The sequence below is a fragment of the Trichomycterus rosablanca genome, chromosome 4 (genome assembly GCF_030014385.1).
Source record: "Trichomycterus rosablanca isolate fTriRos1 chromosome 4, fTriRos1.hap1, whole genome shotgun sequence".
NCBI classification, from domain to species: Eukaryota; Metazoa; Chordata; class Actinopteri; order Siluriformes; family Trichomycteridae; genus Trichomycterus; species Trichomycterus rosablanca.
In genome coordinates, this window is record NC_085991.1 from 33,583,540 (window position 1) to 33,600,682 (window position 17,143).

The following is a 17,143-nucleotide window of genomic DNA, read 5'->3' on the forward strand; positions in this document are numbered from 1 at the left end:
AAAGTGGGTAGCACTGTCGCCTCACAGCAAGAAGGTCCTGGGTTTGATCCCCTGTTGGGGCGGTCCTGGTCCTTTCTGTGTGGAGTTTGCAAGTTCTCCCCGTGTCCGTGTGGGTTTCCTTTGGGTGCTCCGGTTTCCTCCCACAGTCCAAAGACATGCAAGTGAGGTGAATTGGAGAAACTAAATTGTCCAAGACTGTGTTTGATATAACCTTGTGAACTGATGAACCTTGTGTAACGAGTAACGGTAAACAATGAATATACAATTAAGACAGGTGTTTCAGTAAAGTTCCTGGTGCATATGTATATGTAAAAGAGGTATTTTAAAGAGGCTGCTATCTATCCCCATCATGACCTTAAACTTTTTTATGATCAGTGTCCAACAGATGACTTGCTGTAAATCTATAAGAAATGCAGAAATGCACCCCAGACCCACCCTAGACACACATGGGCCAGATCCAAAATATAATATAATTGTGAACTAAGTGCTACTTGGATGTGTGGTAATTCTTTTTCTTTTAAAATGCATTTATACTAGTCTGTAATTTTAGTAACAATATGAACCCTACGGTATTGTCTTGTGTTTCTAGTGAGGAAGTCTGTCAGAGGCAAGGCAGGGAAATCAACAAACGGTAAACAGAAAGAAGAATCACCCAAGACAGCCACTGTAAAAGAGGAGTCATCTTCAGTTACAAAGTCTGCCACCAAAAAACAGAAGCAATGTCATGATGTGACAGCTGTAGAAACTACAGACTCATCTATGATGGAAGTTGTTTCCTCTGGAACAAAAGATAAGAAGCCTGGTGTCAGCAGACTGGAAAATCAGCTCAATAACAAAGACACTGCTGCTCCTGAACGTGTGACTAAAAAAAGGGCTTCAATTAAAGGCAATATATCAATTTTTTCAATGAAATCAGTGCCGAACTGTTTTATAATCCCAACATTTACTTAAATCTTTGTCTCTTTCTTTGCATTTACTTTGTTTGTTTTTCTCTTAATGTAGAGGAATCAAAACTGAGACGACATTCTGAGCTAAATCAGGAGCCTCAATCTAAGAGAACCTGCTCAAAACCAGTCATAAATGAGGACTTCAGTCTTCCCCCATTTACCCCAGATAACCCTATTGGTAAGATAACTGCCCCAAACTTTTTGGTTGTACTTGATGTTTGATGCTGGCATAATTCAGAAAAACAAGACATGCAATCAAGACATGCAAAATGATGTTTTCAATAATTAGATACACAAGCAATCAGATGTAATAGTTTGAGGACTTAATACAACTTAACACTTGCATGCCATAAAATCATAAACTAAATAAAATCATACATTTTACACACTGCTTTTTAATAGTGTAAATAATTCAGAAGTGTGTCTGCTTATTCATTAAAATCTTATTCATAAAATCTATAAGCAAGATTGTGTTTTTTTACTTCACAAGGAAGTATTAGGAAAAAAATAATATGGCCTACATTATGACACTACTCCTAGTAAGATATAGGGTTAAATATTGGGGCAGCATGTGTATAAATAACAGGATGGTTAAAAGTTTTAAAGGTAAGTTACCTTTTTCTCTAAGTCTCATCTTAAAAAGCTTAACTCTTGTTCTTTTGTGTGCATCATTCAGGTGTAGACTTTGTGGTGCCCAAGACAGGTTTCTTCTGTAAGCTCTGCTCTCTCTTTTATGGAAATGAAGAGACTGCAAAGAAAACCCACTGCAGCAGCTTGCGGCATTATCAGAACATGCAGGTAAAATGTACAGATGCTTCTGCAATGGTTTATACTAATACGTACTAATGACTGTTTTGTGACAGTTTGTATCTAGAAAATTAGATCTGGCTTTAGAATAGGATTATAAAATTAAACATATCTGTCTTGTGTATGCAATGTGTGAATCAGTGTTGGCTGGTGTATGTCTGGTTTGATGTAAAAGTCTGGGCTTACCTTCAGGTTGTTCCACTATTAATTGGCCATTGAAGTGTTGATTTATAGTAAATAAAGAATTCTTTATAGTAAGAACTGCTGGAATGACTTTGGGTGTCTGGGCTTTGGCAGGGTCATTTAAGCACATTCAGAATTAAACCCGCTTAAATCTGTGAGATTACATGTGCTCACTAATCAGACAGAGCTTGAAAGAATGGCATAAACTACCCAAATCCTGGTGTGCAAAGCTTGTAGATATGTATCCCAGAAGACAGTAATTAGGCTTCTACAAAGTATTAAATAAAGAGCTCAAATACTTTTGTGAATAGATTTCAGTAATTAATTAAAAAGCCCTTTTCAATTTGTCATTACATTTACATTTTTGGCATTTAGCAGACGCCTTTATCCAAAGCGACTTACATTACAGTTACCAGTATACAGTCTGAGCAATTGAGGGTTACGGGCCTTGCTCCCACAACCTGGCAGTGGTGGGGCTTGAACCATCAACCTTTGGATTACTAGTTCAGTACCTTAACCGCTAGGCTACAGCTTTCCCATGGGAGATCACTCTGAATACATTCTGAATCTACTGTATAAGCTATTCATACACAGGGTTATAGACTGTGATAGTTACTATCACAAGGTATTTTTATTACAAGGTGATTAAGTTTTACTTTTTATATACAACCGATATAAGGTTGATGGTTTTTAGATTTTGAATCAGTTTAGTTATGACTGTTGTGTTAATTAAATAAAACAATTTTAACTATGTTTTTTAATCTTTCAGAAATATTATGAAAAGCTAAAGACAAAAACTGGCAGCTCAACTTGCACATCAACTCAAAGTTCAACATCTGATTAAGTATAAACAAATGGCTATTGTCTGTGTTAATACAATTTAAAAGGTCTAATGTTTTGTTGTTAAAATTTAGTTGGTTTCTTAAGTTTTCTAAAAGAGAACTTCTCTAATAACTTCTTTTACCCAACAAATAAATACATTTTAGTAAACAATTGTGCTTTTATTTCATTTTTATTTTCTCTTTCTCTTAATTCACACTATTGTACATGTTACAGTGAGATTTTATTTTGGATCTTTTGCACAATATATTACAAATAAATATTGACAAAGCATTTAAACTCTTGTTTTGTATTCAAACATGATGGGTATTACAAAGTATTTTTATTTGTCGGCATGGATATGTTTAAGGAAGTTTAGCATACTGTATGGATTCAACAATTGTGATTGTCCTAAATTAGTCATTTGTTCTTAACCAAGTCCTAACAAAATCTGTACATTGTAAGTACAGTATGTCACACAGTTGGAATTAATAGTCAGTCTGTCATTGACAAAATCACCAAAATGCAATAATGTCTAATAAGGGAGAAGTGTAATCTCATGAGTCTGTGGTATTATTTGAGTATTAACTATTTTGGTCGCTACTGCACACGTGTCTGAGAAGGTGTGTTAATTCTGACCCCCTTTAGTGAGGAGGGAGTGGAGGTCTGCAGTAGTAGAGGTGAAAAACGATCAGGTAAATGGATACGACTACATTAAGAGAAAATTGGGGTTTTTTGTGGATTTTTAAGCATCTATTAATAGATTCAATAAAGCATTCTATTAATAGATTAATAAATTTATATTCATAGAAATCTAACTAACTTGTTGGAGCACAAAATTCTGTGTGCTAAAGAGCATACCAAAACGTGTAGTGGTTAACTGTTTTAAACTTTGTGCTAATACTCAGCCTCCTTGGCAGCAGACCGGGGAACTGCTAATTTATCATCTCAGAAGTTTTTGTTTTATTAGAAAAAATTATTAAGGGTTCTTCTGGATTACAGCTTGCAGCAAATGAAAGAAATACTGTTGTATTGATTGTCCTATTGCACACAAGACAACCTACAACAGGTACAACTTCTGGCAAAAATTATGGAATCACCACTCTTGGAAGATGTTCTTTCAATTGTTTAATTTTGTAGAAAAAAAAAAAATCACAGACATGCCACAAAACTATCATTTATCAAACTGTCAACCCTCTGGCATTAAGAAACAATAAAAAAAAGAAACAAATATAATAGTTGTGGTCAGTCACAATTGCTTTTTTTTAGATCAAGTAGAGGAAAAAAATATGGAATCACTCAAATCTGAGGAAAAAATTATGGAATCATTAGAAAACACTGCACCATTATTACTTTGTTGCACCACCTCTGGCTTTTATAATGGTTTAAACTCTCTGAGGCATGGAGTTAACTAATGACAAACAGTATTCTTCATCAATCTGCCTTCAACTGTCTCTTGCTGTTGCCAGATCAGCTTTGCAGGTTGGAACCTTGTCATTGACCATTTTCTTCAATTTCCACCAGAGATTTTCAAATGGATTGAGATCCGGACTATTTGCAGGCCATGCCATTGACATTATATGTTTTCTTGAAGGAAAGTTTTCACGTCCTTTGCCCTATGGCAAGATGCATTATCATCTTGAAAAATGAAGTCATCATCACCAAACATCCTTTCAACTGATGGAATAAGAAAAGCATCCAAAATTTCAATGTGGACTTTGGCATTTATTGAAGACCATCTCCCCTGTGCCTTTACCCGACATGCAGGCCCATATCATCAACAACTGTGGAAATTAACATGTTTTCTTTAGGCAGTTATCTTCATAAATTTCATTGGACAGACACCAAACAAAAGTTCCAGCATCATCACCTTGCCCAATGCAGATTCGCGATTCATCACTGAAGATCACTTTTATCCAGTCACCCACAGTCCACGATTGCTTTTCTTTAGCCTACTTTAACCTTGTTCTTTTCTTTTTAGGTGTTAATGATGGCTTTTGTTTGGCTTTTCTGTAAGTAAATCCCATTTCTTTTAGGTGATTTCTTACAGTTCAGTCACAGACATTGACTCCACTTTCCGGCCACTTGTTTCTCATTTGTTTTGTTGTGCATTTTCTGTTTTCAAGACATATTGCTTTAAGTTTTCTATCTTGATGCTTTGATGTCTTACTTGGTCTACCAGTATGCTTCCCTTTTACAACCTTCCCATTTTGTTTGTACTTGGTCCAGATTTTAAACACAGCTTACTGGGAACAACCAACATCTTTTGCGACATTCCACAATGATTTATGTTCTTGAAGGAGTTTTATAATCCTCTCATTTGTTTCAACTGCCATATCTTGTGTTGGAACCATGATTCATGACAATCTGCTTTGCGCAACAGCTCTCCGAGGTGTAAGCACTCTTTTTAAACTGAAGAATAATTAGCAAATCTAATCTGCTGCAGATGTTTTGTTTTTAAACTGCAAATTACAGTGATTCCATAATTTTTTCCTCAGATTTGAGTGATTCCATATTTTTTTTCCTCTACTTGATCTAAAAAAAGCAATTGTGACTGACCACAACTATTATATTTGTTTCTTCTTTTTTATTGTTTCTAAATGCCAGATGGTTGACATTTTGAAAAATGATAGTTTTGTGGCATGTCTGTGATTTATTTTTTTTCTACAAAATTAAACAATTGACAGAACATCTTCCAAGAGTGGTGATTCCATAATTTTTGCCAGGGGTTGTATAACAGCATTTCATGGTCTGATACTGTTTGTATATACTCCTGTCTTATAATAAAAAAATCATATTCACCAGTTAAATATACTGTATGTCATGTGTGTGTTAAGTTCAGGGCAGCAGGTATTGTTGGTATCATACAGTGTTGGTATCATATCGTACCTGGGTTCAGTTTGTCACTTTTCTGCCTGTGCAATGGATTGGCACCCAGTCTATTGTGCAATCAGTTTTGGAAAGGCTCCATACACTATAGCCCTATCCATCATAAAATCATTAAAGACATAACATTTATTCTGTAGGTTAGAATTTCTGGTCACAATTGTTTAGTGAAATACATTTTCAACTGAACAACTCTACATGAACAGTGTGTGAATAGCAACATGTGCTCTTTTATTTGTATTGCTTAACGAGAAGCTTCTTTGTCACGCTGAGATATTTAGCTGCTGGATCATTTTTTAACCAAATTATTACTACAACCCCTGGCAAAAATTATGGAATCACCACTCTTGGAAGATGTTCTGTCAATTGTTTAATTTTGTAGAAAAAAAATAAATCACAGACATGCCACAAAACTATCATTTTTCAAAATGTCAACCTTCTGGCATTAGGAAACAATAAAAAAAAGAAACAAATATAATAGTTGTGGTCAGTCACAATTGCTTTTTTTAGATCAAGTAGAGGAAAAAAATATGGAATCACTCAAATCTGAGGAAAAAATTATGGAATCACTCTGTAATTTGCAGTTTAAAAACAAAACATCTGCAGCAGATTAGATTTGCTAATTATTCTTCAGTTTGAAAAGAGTGCTTACACCTCGGAGACCTATTGCACAAAGCAGATTGTCATGAATCATGGTTCCAACACAAGATATGTCAGTTGAAACAAATGAGAGGATTATAAAACTCCTTCAAGAAGATAAATCATTGTGGAATGTCGCAAAAGATGTTGGTTGTTCCCAGTAAGCTGTGTTTAAAATCTGGACCAAGCACAAACAAAATGGGAAGGTTGTAAAAGGGAAGCATACTGGTAGACCAAGTAAGACATCAAAGCATCAAAATAGAAAACTTAAAGCAATATGTCTTGAAAACAAAAAAAGGAACAACAAAACAAATGAGAAACAAGTGGCCGGAAAGTGGAGTCAATGTCTGTGACTGAACTGTAAGAAATCACCTAAAAGAAATGGGATTTACTTACAGAAAAGCCAAACAAAAGCCATCATTAACACCTAAAAAGAAAAGAACAAGGTTAAAGTAGGCTAAAGAAAAGCAATCGTGGACTGTGGGTGACTGGATAAAAGTGATCTTCAGTGATGAATCGCGAATCTGCATTGGGCAAGGTGATGATGCTGGAACTTTTGTTTGGTGTCTGTCCAATTAAATTTATGAAGATAACTGCCTAAAGAAAACATGTTAATTTCCACAGTTGTTGATGATATGGGCCTGCATGTCGGGTAAAGGCACAGGGGAGATGGTCTTCAATAAATGCCAAAGTCCACATTGAAATTTTGGATGCTTTTCTTATTCCATCAGTTGAAAGGATGTTTGGTGGTGATGACTTCATTTTTCAAGATGATAATGCATCTTGCCATAGGGCAAAGGACGTGAAAACTTTCCTTCAAGAAAACATATAATGTCAATGGCATGGCCTGCAAATAGTCCGGATCTCAATCCATTTGAAAATCTCTGGTGGAAATTGAAGAAAATGGTCAATGACAAGGTTCCAACCTGCAAAGCTGATCTGGCAACAGCAAGAGACAGTTGAAGGCAGATTGATGAAGAATACTGTTTGTCATTAGTTAACTCCATGCCTCAGAGAGTTTAAACCATTATAAAAGCCAGAGGTGGTGCAACAAAGTAATAATGGTGCAGTGTTTTCTAATGATTCCATAATTTTTTCCTCAGATTTGAGTGATTCCATATTTTTTTCCTCTACTTGATCTAAAAAAAAGCAATTGTGACTGACCACAACTATTATATTTGTTTCTTTTTTTTATTGTTTCTTAATGCCAGAGGGTTGACAGTTTGATAAATGATAGTTTTGTGGCATGTCTGTGATTTATTTTTTTTCTACAAAATTAAACAATTGAAAGAACATCTTCCAAGAGTGGTGATTCCATAATTTTTGCCAGGGGTTGTAATACAAGAGCATCATACCTGTCAAGTCTCCCGTTTTGGCCGGGAAACTACCGTATTTTACCCCTCTTTCCCGCCGTCTTCCCGTATTAGTATTTTCCCGTAAATTTCCCGTATTATTTTATTGTGGTATCTTCAATCATCACTACCAAATATAATATATTTAAGTGTCTTTATTATTAACCAACAAATCTCAGATAAGCAATAAAGTCATGTGCAAACTCTCAGAACGGTAACTTTCTTCTGACCCTCCTTTAACCGCACCACAACAATAACAAAAGGTAACAGTGCCTCCCACAGGTTCAGCTCCCCATTACAGGTAAGTATTTTTATGTTTCCTTTACACAATACTACAATTATAATAAAAAAAAACATTCCTGTGCCTCTCCAAACTGAAATGTCACTAACCTCGCGAGAACTGCCACCCAGGCTGCTGCAAGTGGCAGTTCTCACGAGGTCAGTGCGGACAGCAGGAACAAACCTGGAACAGGGAGAGATGGATGGATGCAAGGAGAGAGAGGGCATTCCTGCCAAAAAAGTAAAGACTGCATGTAAATATCTAAATGGGACATCAAATTTACCTTTCTAAAGAGGAGCAGGATGGGGCAGAGTTATGCATTCTGTAAGGTTTGTAACTGTTTTCATTTAGGCTGTATTATAAGAATTACATATGTAGGAATGTCCACAGCATTTCAGTGTCAACAAAGGTAGGCCTATCAGGTTCTGATCATCTAATTGTAGTTTGTAAGTGGTTCACAGGTGGTTATTTTTAGATTTCTTGTAAACCTGTCTTAAAATGTAAGGGATACTGAACCTCGGTTGGGCTGGTGGGACGGCTCGAAGCGCGCGGCGGAAAATTTCCCTTATTTTTAAATCCAAAACTTGACAGGTATGGAGCATGCTTTAGACTGAGCATGTGTACATCAAAAAACAAGAAAATGGTTTCTTTCCATCTCTTCAAACTGTACTGAAACACTGCAGCTTCAATTAGGATAACACTGTTTAATAACCATCAATAAATAAATCATGTTTAAATGTAAACCTACACATGATTTCAAAATTACAGCTACTAAAACCACTGAAGTACAATTTCAGGGCTGAAATCAGATTGTGTAAATATAAAACTGCTGTGATTAGTTTAACTGTAAAATTTGCATCAGTTATTTGGTATATTTGCTTCAGTGTAAATAAAAAACTCTTCAAAATACATCTTGTACATTAACTAATACAATCTAACCAAATAATGCATTAAATGTGCTTGTTGTTAATTGGGTATTGTTGTTACAAGTAGCTTGTGAAAGTATAAAAAACAAGCTGTTCTCGAGGGAAATTCCATAATGTCAGGTGATGTTTTTTCTTAAGGTGTTTTTTTATTATAAGTGAAACCAAAGGTTGTCATGTATACAGATTAGTGGAATTTTAATACTTATTTGTATTATTCTCAGTGGTTTATTCAATATTTGTTAATAAAGTTAAACCTGCCATAGTTGGCACAATTGTGTTAACATTGCCACATTGTTAACAGACCAGCTCATTAACCCAGTTCATGATGGCAACAGACTTTCTGTAGCCATGACAGCTAAACATAATTTAAAAATTGGCAGGGATTTGTTGATCAGTATTGTGGAGTTTAGTTCTATATTGTAAAACTACTAAAGCTGTTCATGTATTCCTACATGGCAGAAATCAACATGTGTAAACATTCATTGAAACTTGCTGGAATGATTGTTGCAATTAACATATGCAGAAAATCTAGTTGCTCCATCCAACTGCTTTTTATTATCTTGTGTGATACTGTAACTTGTTAACATTCAATACATGCAGCCTGACCTTTACTTCTTGATTGTTGTTATTGTAGCCTGTGGTACTAGGGTTTAGCCACAGGGAGGTAAATGGAGCACTAGGACCCTGGGGAAGAGACAATCTGTTGAAGCTGGGGAGAAACGCGATTTATAAAAGAGCCCTTGTGCGATCCGTAGTGGACCGGCATTATTGGAAAAAACGTGTGTAGAACGCCGCAGCAGTCTGGATTGTTCCGATTTACGGCTACAAATGCACTAGAAACGGTATGTGAGTTTATTTTATGCATCTCTAGTAGATTGCAGGTGTGTAGTGATGGTTAAATTCTGAGAGGTAGATGCCTAATGTATTATTATTTGCCCTGTAGTTGGGTGCAGTGCTGGTGAGTGGCTGTTTTCCACTGAGTAGCATCGAGGAGCAAGGGTGAATCGTAAAGGTATTTATGCTCTTTTGTTGAGTTAAATAGCATTGCAGTGCAAGCTACCTGTGCAGTGTGTATATGTATGTATATATAGCGGGGGATAGTTTACATACTGTTAGCAGATAGGCTAACTTGTAGCTTCCATTCATTATGGACTTGTGTTTTAGCAAATGACTGAGGCTGATGAGGGAGGAAGTTCTCCCAGGGCATCCACAGAGCTGAAGTAGCTGGCACAAAGGAGGGACTGGACAGGATAGTAGAGCAGAGATTGGTGTAGCCACTGTTTTCTTCCGCTTTTGTTTCTTTTATATTTTATTGTCCTATTCTTGCGGGTTCATGTTTTGTTAACCCAAGTGTTATGAATTGATGGTGATGATGTGGGATTGTGCAATATGTATTGATGCTTAAGACCTATTGAGTAATGTGCAATGTCTCCTTCTATAATGGGTTGTAGTCCCTTGAGTGTATAGATGCAAGGGGGTGCTTGTGACTGCTGAACTTAGCAGGGTCTTGGGTAAGAGATCCCCAGCGCAGTCAAATCCACTACTGTGTTAACTTTCGCATGTCTTATGATCTATGTATGTTCTTTGTCTTCTCTCTGAAACCCACATAGTAAGCTGATTTGTGAACGGTGGTGGTTCGCGGATAGGCCGGTAAGTGGTTCCTGCCCAAATTGTATCGGTGATTGTGTGGTAGGTGTTGAAGATTTGTATTTCACTTGATATATCATTTGGTCAAATGTATACACGTGATTGTGGGGTAAATCTTTGTAGTGGAAATTTTGATGGTGATTGGCTTTTCCTTATATCTTTTATGTAGAGGGCAGCAGCCACCCTCCCCCCCCCCCCCCTCCCCCCCCTTCTGTGAAGCAGAAAGAGGTTTTGGAGTTTTCCTATTCGTTTTAAAGAATTGAACTGTGTAATTTTATCGGTGTGACTTTCCTCCTCAATAAACATGTATTAAGACATCAGCTGTGTGTTTCATGTATATCATGATTAATTGAACCAGTCGGGAAGATTCCTTTTCTGTTGTTGTTTAAGTGGGGTCTCCCACCCCTTATAACCAGGGAGTGGCGTTGTCGGGTTTACTATCACTTTTCCTAAGGTGATTAAGGCCACATTATTTAAAACACTGTTATGTTACTTTGGGAATTTCCAGTGTCAGGTGATTTCCTGTAAACAATTCTAAGTAGAAGGGTGTGTCATAGAACGTGTCTTGTCTACACCCTTATATTCTCAGTTGTTTATGAATATTTATTTAATATTATTTTTAATGTATTAAAATGTATTAAAACTAGTAAACAAGATATTGCAACAAGAAGTTGCAGTTAATGTTTGTTTATTTAAGCTCAAAATGGTAATATTTTGGTGATATATACAGCAACAGGTTGTGTTTTTCCATGTTGCCATAGCATTATTAGATGCTAGCCTTCAGGCGAGGGAGTCTGTCTTATTTTTCTTAGTACTAAATGTGGTGTTTGGGGGACATTACCAGCAAAGGAATGTAAACTAGCCAGCTGGGCTTTATGCTATTTCCTTAGTCTTATGATACTCTTGCTTTGCTTACACTGTTTAAGATAGTAGTTAATTGTGCTTCACTGAAATGCCCATCTTATTTGCAATATTAAAAACAATTGAATTTTAACTAGTGAATCTTTCAAGAACAAAGCAATGTCATGTTTATTGAATAACATAACTTCATTAGGTGATGCTTAATGTATACAGTGCATTAAAACAGTAAAATAATGCTTATATATAATAGCTGACATTTAAAAGTGCTCAAAAACTTTCTTTGCCAACATTGTAGGTGCCTACATTCTTCAGAGAATCTTTCATGAACCAAGTTTATTGAAAAACAGAGCTTTTATATGTGATGCTAAATGTATATAAACCATTAAGACAGTAAAATGATGCTTATAGATAATAACAAACATTTAAAACTACAAAAAACTTTATTGCCAACATTTAGTTGGCTACTTTTTCCAGGTCGGAATGGATGTTTGCCGAGGAGCCACTCCAGCTGCACAAGCCCCAAAGTATGAGCTTGTTTTTTTGCAATCAGGAGTGAGTTTTAAGCAAGAAAAACAGAATTCAACCTGACAGCGATTACATATAATGTTCTTGCACCCAGTCGTGTCATGCTCCACCAAGTTGCCACATGTAGGACAAGCTCTCAGAGAGGGAACCTTGAGTTTTTGAACTGCTGGAAGTATAATATCTTTACATTGCGACAACTTTTCAATTTTGAGATTGATGCATCCACTGTTGTCGCACTTGTCTGAGCGAGGTCCTAGTCCTTTCCAAGTGTTCATGCACTGCCAGCAGAACTCATAGCGCTTACCAGTTACTGCTGTGCAGATGGTACAGCGTACACAAAGGTTGGTCAAATCCTGCCTCTCAACAAATGACTTGCAACCAGGGCACTTAAACAAAAAAAGACAAAAAATACTATTAAGTAGTGTTAGTAATTTTATACAATTAAATACTACATGTATACTACAGTATATAGGTAAAGTAAATACTATTAATTTGAATACCATTAAATACTGCATGTGTACTAAATGGGCTTTTCACCATGTGGCAATAATTTGTTAAAGCCAAAATATTGTGAAAACCTTTTTCAGAAGTGTGGATGCTATTATAGCTGCAAAGTAGGAGGGACTTATTAATGCCCCTGGTTCTGGTCAGGTGTCCATATACTCTTGGCAGTTTAGTGTATAGGAATAAAATGCTCTCTGTAAAATTTAAATACCTATAACATTAAAAGAATTTATAGACCTTTGACAAAGTACTCACTGAGTTGTATTCACAGTACTTGGCTGCTGCCAGCCTAGCCATGGTCTCCTCAAAGTGATTCTGCTCCTCATCAGTCAGTAATGCTATCTTCCGCACTTCCATGTACGGCCACTCAGCTCCACACCTCTGAGTTGTTCCATCCTTTAGAGCTGGACACAGGAACTTGTACTGACCCTGTGTGCAAAAAGCTGCGATAAAATGTGTAGGCTGCAATTGTTTGTGACAAACACTGGGCAGCTGCACCCATTAAAAAGTACATGGAACAGTGCCCAGGTGGCACAGTAGGATATTCCGCTTGCACACCATCACTGAGATTCTGAACACCTCAGTTCGAATCTCAGCTCTGCCACCCAGTCAGTTAGGTGCCATCTAGCGGGCACAATTGGCAGTACCTGCAGTAGACAATAATTGGCCACCATGTCTGATGGGTGGGGTGGGATGACCGAACTAAAGTGGGTGGGGTCTTCAAACACTGCAAGAACCCTGGTAAATGGACCGAGGCGCCTGTGCAGACAGCATGGGCAAAAAGAAGGGGTCCGAAAGGACTGCGTACGTGTTGGAGGAGGCGTAAGCAGCAATATACTCTCCTCGAACGCAATGCTAAATTGGGAGAAAAAGGAGAAAATGCATAAATAAAAAGAAAAAACACCACATGGAACAGAGGCCAGAGTAAGGGAAAAAGATTAAATGCTCGCCTAAAAGAATATTTGCATATGCTCTGATCAAAAAAAAAAAAGGTCTACTGTTTAAAATATATAAGCCTAATGCATTCACAGAAGTGCATTCCCTGCTCTATTTTATATACACTATATTTCTTTATCTACATTACATTTTAAGATCAAAACAGGCCAGGAGATGAATAAGTTTTATATAAAAACATTTAAATCTGTTCATGAACTTATCTTTGGCTACAATATTTTAGTTTCCAGCTTTTTTCCCCCAACAGGTCACTGGAGCAGTGGGCAGTGACAAGCAAAGAAAGGCAATTCTCAGGAATGCATGTCCTTAGTTCGTTATTTGTCTGGTTTTATAACTCTAAAATGAATTTTGGGTTTGGCGCTTTTCTGCCCATATGTACATGACAACAGTTTGGTGTTATTTGGATCAATATATTCAGTATTTAATCTTTCAGTCTTCAAAAAATACATTTAAGCAAATGTGTCCCGAAGCCCAAACACTGCATTTCAATGCCAAAATCATGGCTATTTTTTCTTTAACAGCAGGTATTGTTATAATATGACAAATGTATTTGCTCACTAGCATGACATTTTGTATGAGCATAGGAATGACCTTTTCCTTATTTTATTCAATGCTAAATGTCAAATAATTAAGAATTCCACCTTGTCCAGAACACTGCGACACCAGGCAGTAAGGGATTCTGATGTGACAGCATGGCCACATGACATCTCGGCTCTCATGGTGTTGGGATCATCGTCAAGGGCTAAAAGTAGAAAAAAGAACATACATTTGAAGGTGACAATAAGTGCTATTTATGTACAGTGCATCTGGAAAATATTCACAGCGCTTCACTTTTCCCACATTTTGTTATGATACAGCCTTATTCCAAAATGGGTAAAAAGTTTAAAATTTATTAGAAATAAAATACAAAAATATAACATTTACAGAAGTATTCACAGCCTTTGCCATGACACTCAAAATGAGCTCAGGTGCATCCTGTTTCCACTGATCATCCTTCAAATGTTTCTACAACTTTGGATTGGAGTCCACCTATGGTAAATTCAGCTGATTGGACAGGAGTTGGAAAGGCACACACCTGTTTATATAAAGTCCCATAGTAGACAGTGCATGTCATAGAACAAACTAAGCCATGAAGTCCAAGGAATTGTCTGTAGACCTCCGAGACAGGATTTTATCAAGGCACAGATCTGGGGAAAGGTATCGAAAAAATTCTGCAGCATTGAAAGTCCCAATGAGCACAGTGACCTCCATCATCCATAAATTAAAGAAGTTTGGAACCACCAGGAGATTGGCCAATCTGAGCGATCGGGTTAGATGGGCCCTAGTCAGGGATGTCTGTATGGTAGAGTGGCCAGATGGAAGCCACTCCTCAGTAAAAGTCACATGACAGCCCGTCTGGAGTTTGCACCTGTGGACTCTAAGACCATGAGAAACAAAATTCTCTGGTCTAATTAAACAAAAATTGAACTGCCAAAGGGCACACCGCTCATCACCTTGCCAATACCATTCCTACAGTGAAGCATGGCAGTGGGAGCATCATGATGTGGGGATGTTTTTTTAGCAGCTGGACCGGGCGACTAGTCCTGATAATGGGAAAGATTAATGCAGCTAAGTACACCGAGATCCTTGAAGAAAACCTGCTCCAGAACACTCTGGATCTCAGACCGGGGAGTAGGTTCATCTTCCAACAGGACAACGACCCTAAGCACACAGCCAAGATAACAAAGGTGTGGCTTCAGGACAACTTTGTGAATGTCCTTAAGTGGCCCAGCCAGAGCCCAGACTTGAACCTGATTGAGCATCCCTGGAGAGGCATGAAAATAGCTGAGAAAAGAGCTTGAGAGGTTCTGCAAAGAAGAATGGGAGAAACTGCCCAAAAATAAATGTGCCAAGCTTGTAGCATCATACTCAAAAAGACTTGAGGCTGTAATTGCTGCCAAAGGTGCTTCAACAAAGTATTGAGCAAAGGCTGTGAATACTTATGTACATGTTATATTTTTGTGTTTTATTTTTAATAAATTTGCAAAAAACTTTTTTCACTTTGTCACCATAGGGTATTGTGTGTAGAATTTTGAGGGAAAAAATGAATTTAATCCATTTTTGAATAAAGCTGTAAACCAAAAGGAACCACAGATTGTTCATAATGTAGTGGAGAAAAAAGTAAGACATTTGACTACCAAATGTGGTGGAGTTAAAGTAAAAACTCACCCAAAATGGAAATACAGATAGACAAAAAAAAACTACTTAAGTATAGTAACTAGTTACATTTACTTAGTTACTGTCCACCACTGCTAATGTATGCCTTAATGCAGGAGCAATATATTAATTATTTTAGTAATTAAGGTACAGGCATTGCTAAATATTACCTTGTCATGTTTGTGTTTGGAACTATTCACTAGCCCCACAACCCGGAAGCTGCACAGAAAAATGTCCCCGCCCTCTTTACAATGGTTCTCTATGGGAGTGTCGCCACTCTGTTCTCTCTACCGCTCTGGCTGTAACATAACAAAATGTGGGAAAAGTGAAGCGCTGTGAATACTTTCCGGATGCACTCTAAATGACAAATCACATGTAGTCATATATATTTTTGCCACAAACTTGTGTGGAACATCAACAGAGGGTGGATATCAAATTCTTTGTTGGGGACTGTGGCTCTGTAGGTAGCAATGTCGCCGTAGAGTGAGAAGGCCCTAAATTCAATTCCCAAGTAGTGCGGTCTGCATCCGTGTGGAGTTTGCATGTTCATCCCATGTCTGTGTGAGTGTCCCCTGCTGCATTACCTTTTCTACTATTTACACCATAGACTTCTCAAGAAAGAGAGTCCTATATATATTAAGCCACTTAATATATGCAATGGCAGGTGCCTGTTTGTCTTTGACATCAACAACTTAATGTCTATTTTTTTCTGAACACAAGTTGGAATGTGGCCTCATCTGACACAACACACTGTCTTTCAGAGATTAATGGCTTTCTCTTCGCATAACAAAGTTTCACTTTTGCCTGTGCCCAACGTTTTTTTGAATGTAGCAGGAATCAAATGTAAAATCTGTTTATATTTACAAAATGCTATCAAGCTGGTTAGTTGAAAAAAAATTGTTTTAATGTTATTTGTCAGTGAAATAGTTTCAGCTTGCTAGTTTAAGATAATAATTAAAAATGTAATTTGGTTGTAATGTGCCTACAGTATAAAGATTGTATGCTAATAAAGTGTTAGATTTATTATGTATAAATTATTGATAATGAATTTAGCATTTTATTTAAGATTCCATTATCCGAATTCATGCCAGTATTAGCATTTTGTGCCGTAGAAAATCGTGTTAAAACTGTTTTGGGATTGGTCCAATTCTATGCAAAACCTTTGCTATCTTGACTTGCCAGAAAACGTAGTTTGCACATATATCCTTGTAGTTATGAAATATTTAATACAATGTACGTAAATAAAATGTGTTATTATAAAGTACTTACTAATATCATCTCTTCGAGTAACAAATTTAATGCCGCCGTCCCTCGCGGGATCGTAGCACTTTTCTGTCTCCGTCATTGTCTGTTCAGGATCTGCGACATCTGCTGTGTTAGTTGTGTTTTGTGCTGTTCTGTTTAAGTTTCGCTTTACTCACGTGCTTTCTCAGAAACCCTGTCCCACCTCGGAAAGCTTGTCAATCTAGTATAGTATGAACACGTGTCCTTTAAAACGTGAAACGTGTTTATTTATGTCAGTTACATTTACACTTTTAGAAACATTACTGTTCACGCGTTTTTACAAGTGCACGTTTGACTATTTAAATGTCATGCCTCACACATTTAATGACTTCA

General features: G+C 37.0%; 2 protein-coding genes across 2 annotated transcripts in view; one reads left to right on the forward strand and one right to left on the reverse strand.

The window, feature by feature from the left end:
• znf638 (zinc finger protein 638) overlaps positions 1–2,930 on the forward strand; it is a 61,236-nt gene extending 58,306 nt beyond the window's left edge. Inside the window, exons 23-26 of the mRNA XM_062993573.1 lie at positions 590–886; positions 1,003–1,125; positions 1,624–1,745; positions 2,707–2,930. Coding sequence (XP_062849643.1) covers positions 590–886; positions 1,003–1,125; positions 1,624–1,745; positions 2,707–2,781 — 617 coding nt within the window. The 3' untranslated portion in view covers positions 2,782–2,930. The remainder of the gene's footprint in view (positions 1–589; positions 887–1,002; positions 1,126–1,623; positions 1,746–2,706) is intronic.
• Positions 2,931–11,728: 8,798 nt separating this feature from the next.
• si:ch211-212k18.15 (uncharacterized protein LOC563681 homolog) lies at positions 11,729–16,871 on the reverse strand. Its single transcript, XM_062993574.1, has 4 exons — positions 16,796–16,871; positions 13,972–14,072; positions 12,632–12,805; positions 11,729–12,258 (listed from the first exon to the last, which is right to left on the reverse strand). The coding sequence occupies exons 1-4, from the start codon at positions 16,869–16,871 to the stop codon at positions 11,809–11,811; spliced, it is 801 nt and encodes a 266-aa protein (XP_062849644.1). The 3' UTR covers positions 11,729–11,808.
• Positions 16,872–17,143: the final 272 nt, after the last annotated feature.

What these genes read in the sequence shown, in the direction of transcription:
- si:ch211-212k18.15 (XM_062993574.1), bottom strand. Translation starts at nt 16,871, where the DNA reads ATGACGGAGACAGAAAAGTGCTACGATCCCGCGAGGGACGGCGGCATT. An exon ending in TACTCGAAGAGATGATATTA is followed by an intron (nt 14,073 to 16,795) that starts GTAAGTACTTTA and finishes TTCTACTTTTAG; the next exon opens with CCCTTGACGATGATCCCAAC. An exon ending in AGTACTGTGAATACAACTCA is followed by an intron (nt 12,259 to 12,631) that starts GTGAGTACTTTG and finishes TTTTTGTTTAAG; the next exon opens with TGCCCTGGTTGCAAGTCATT.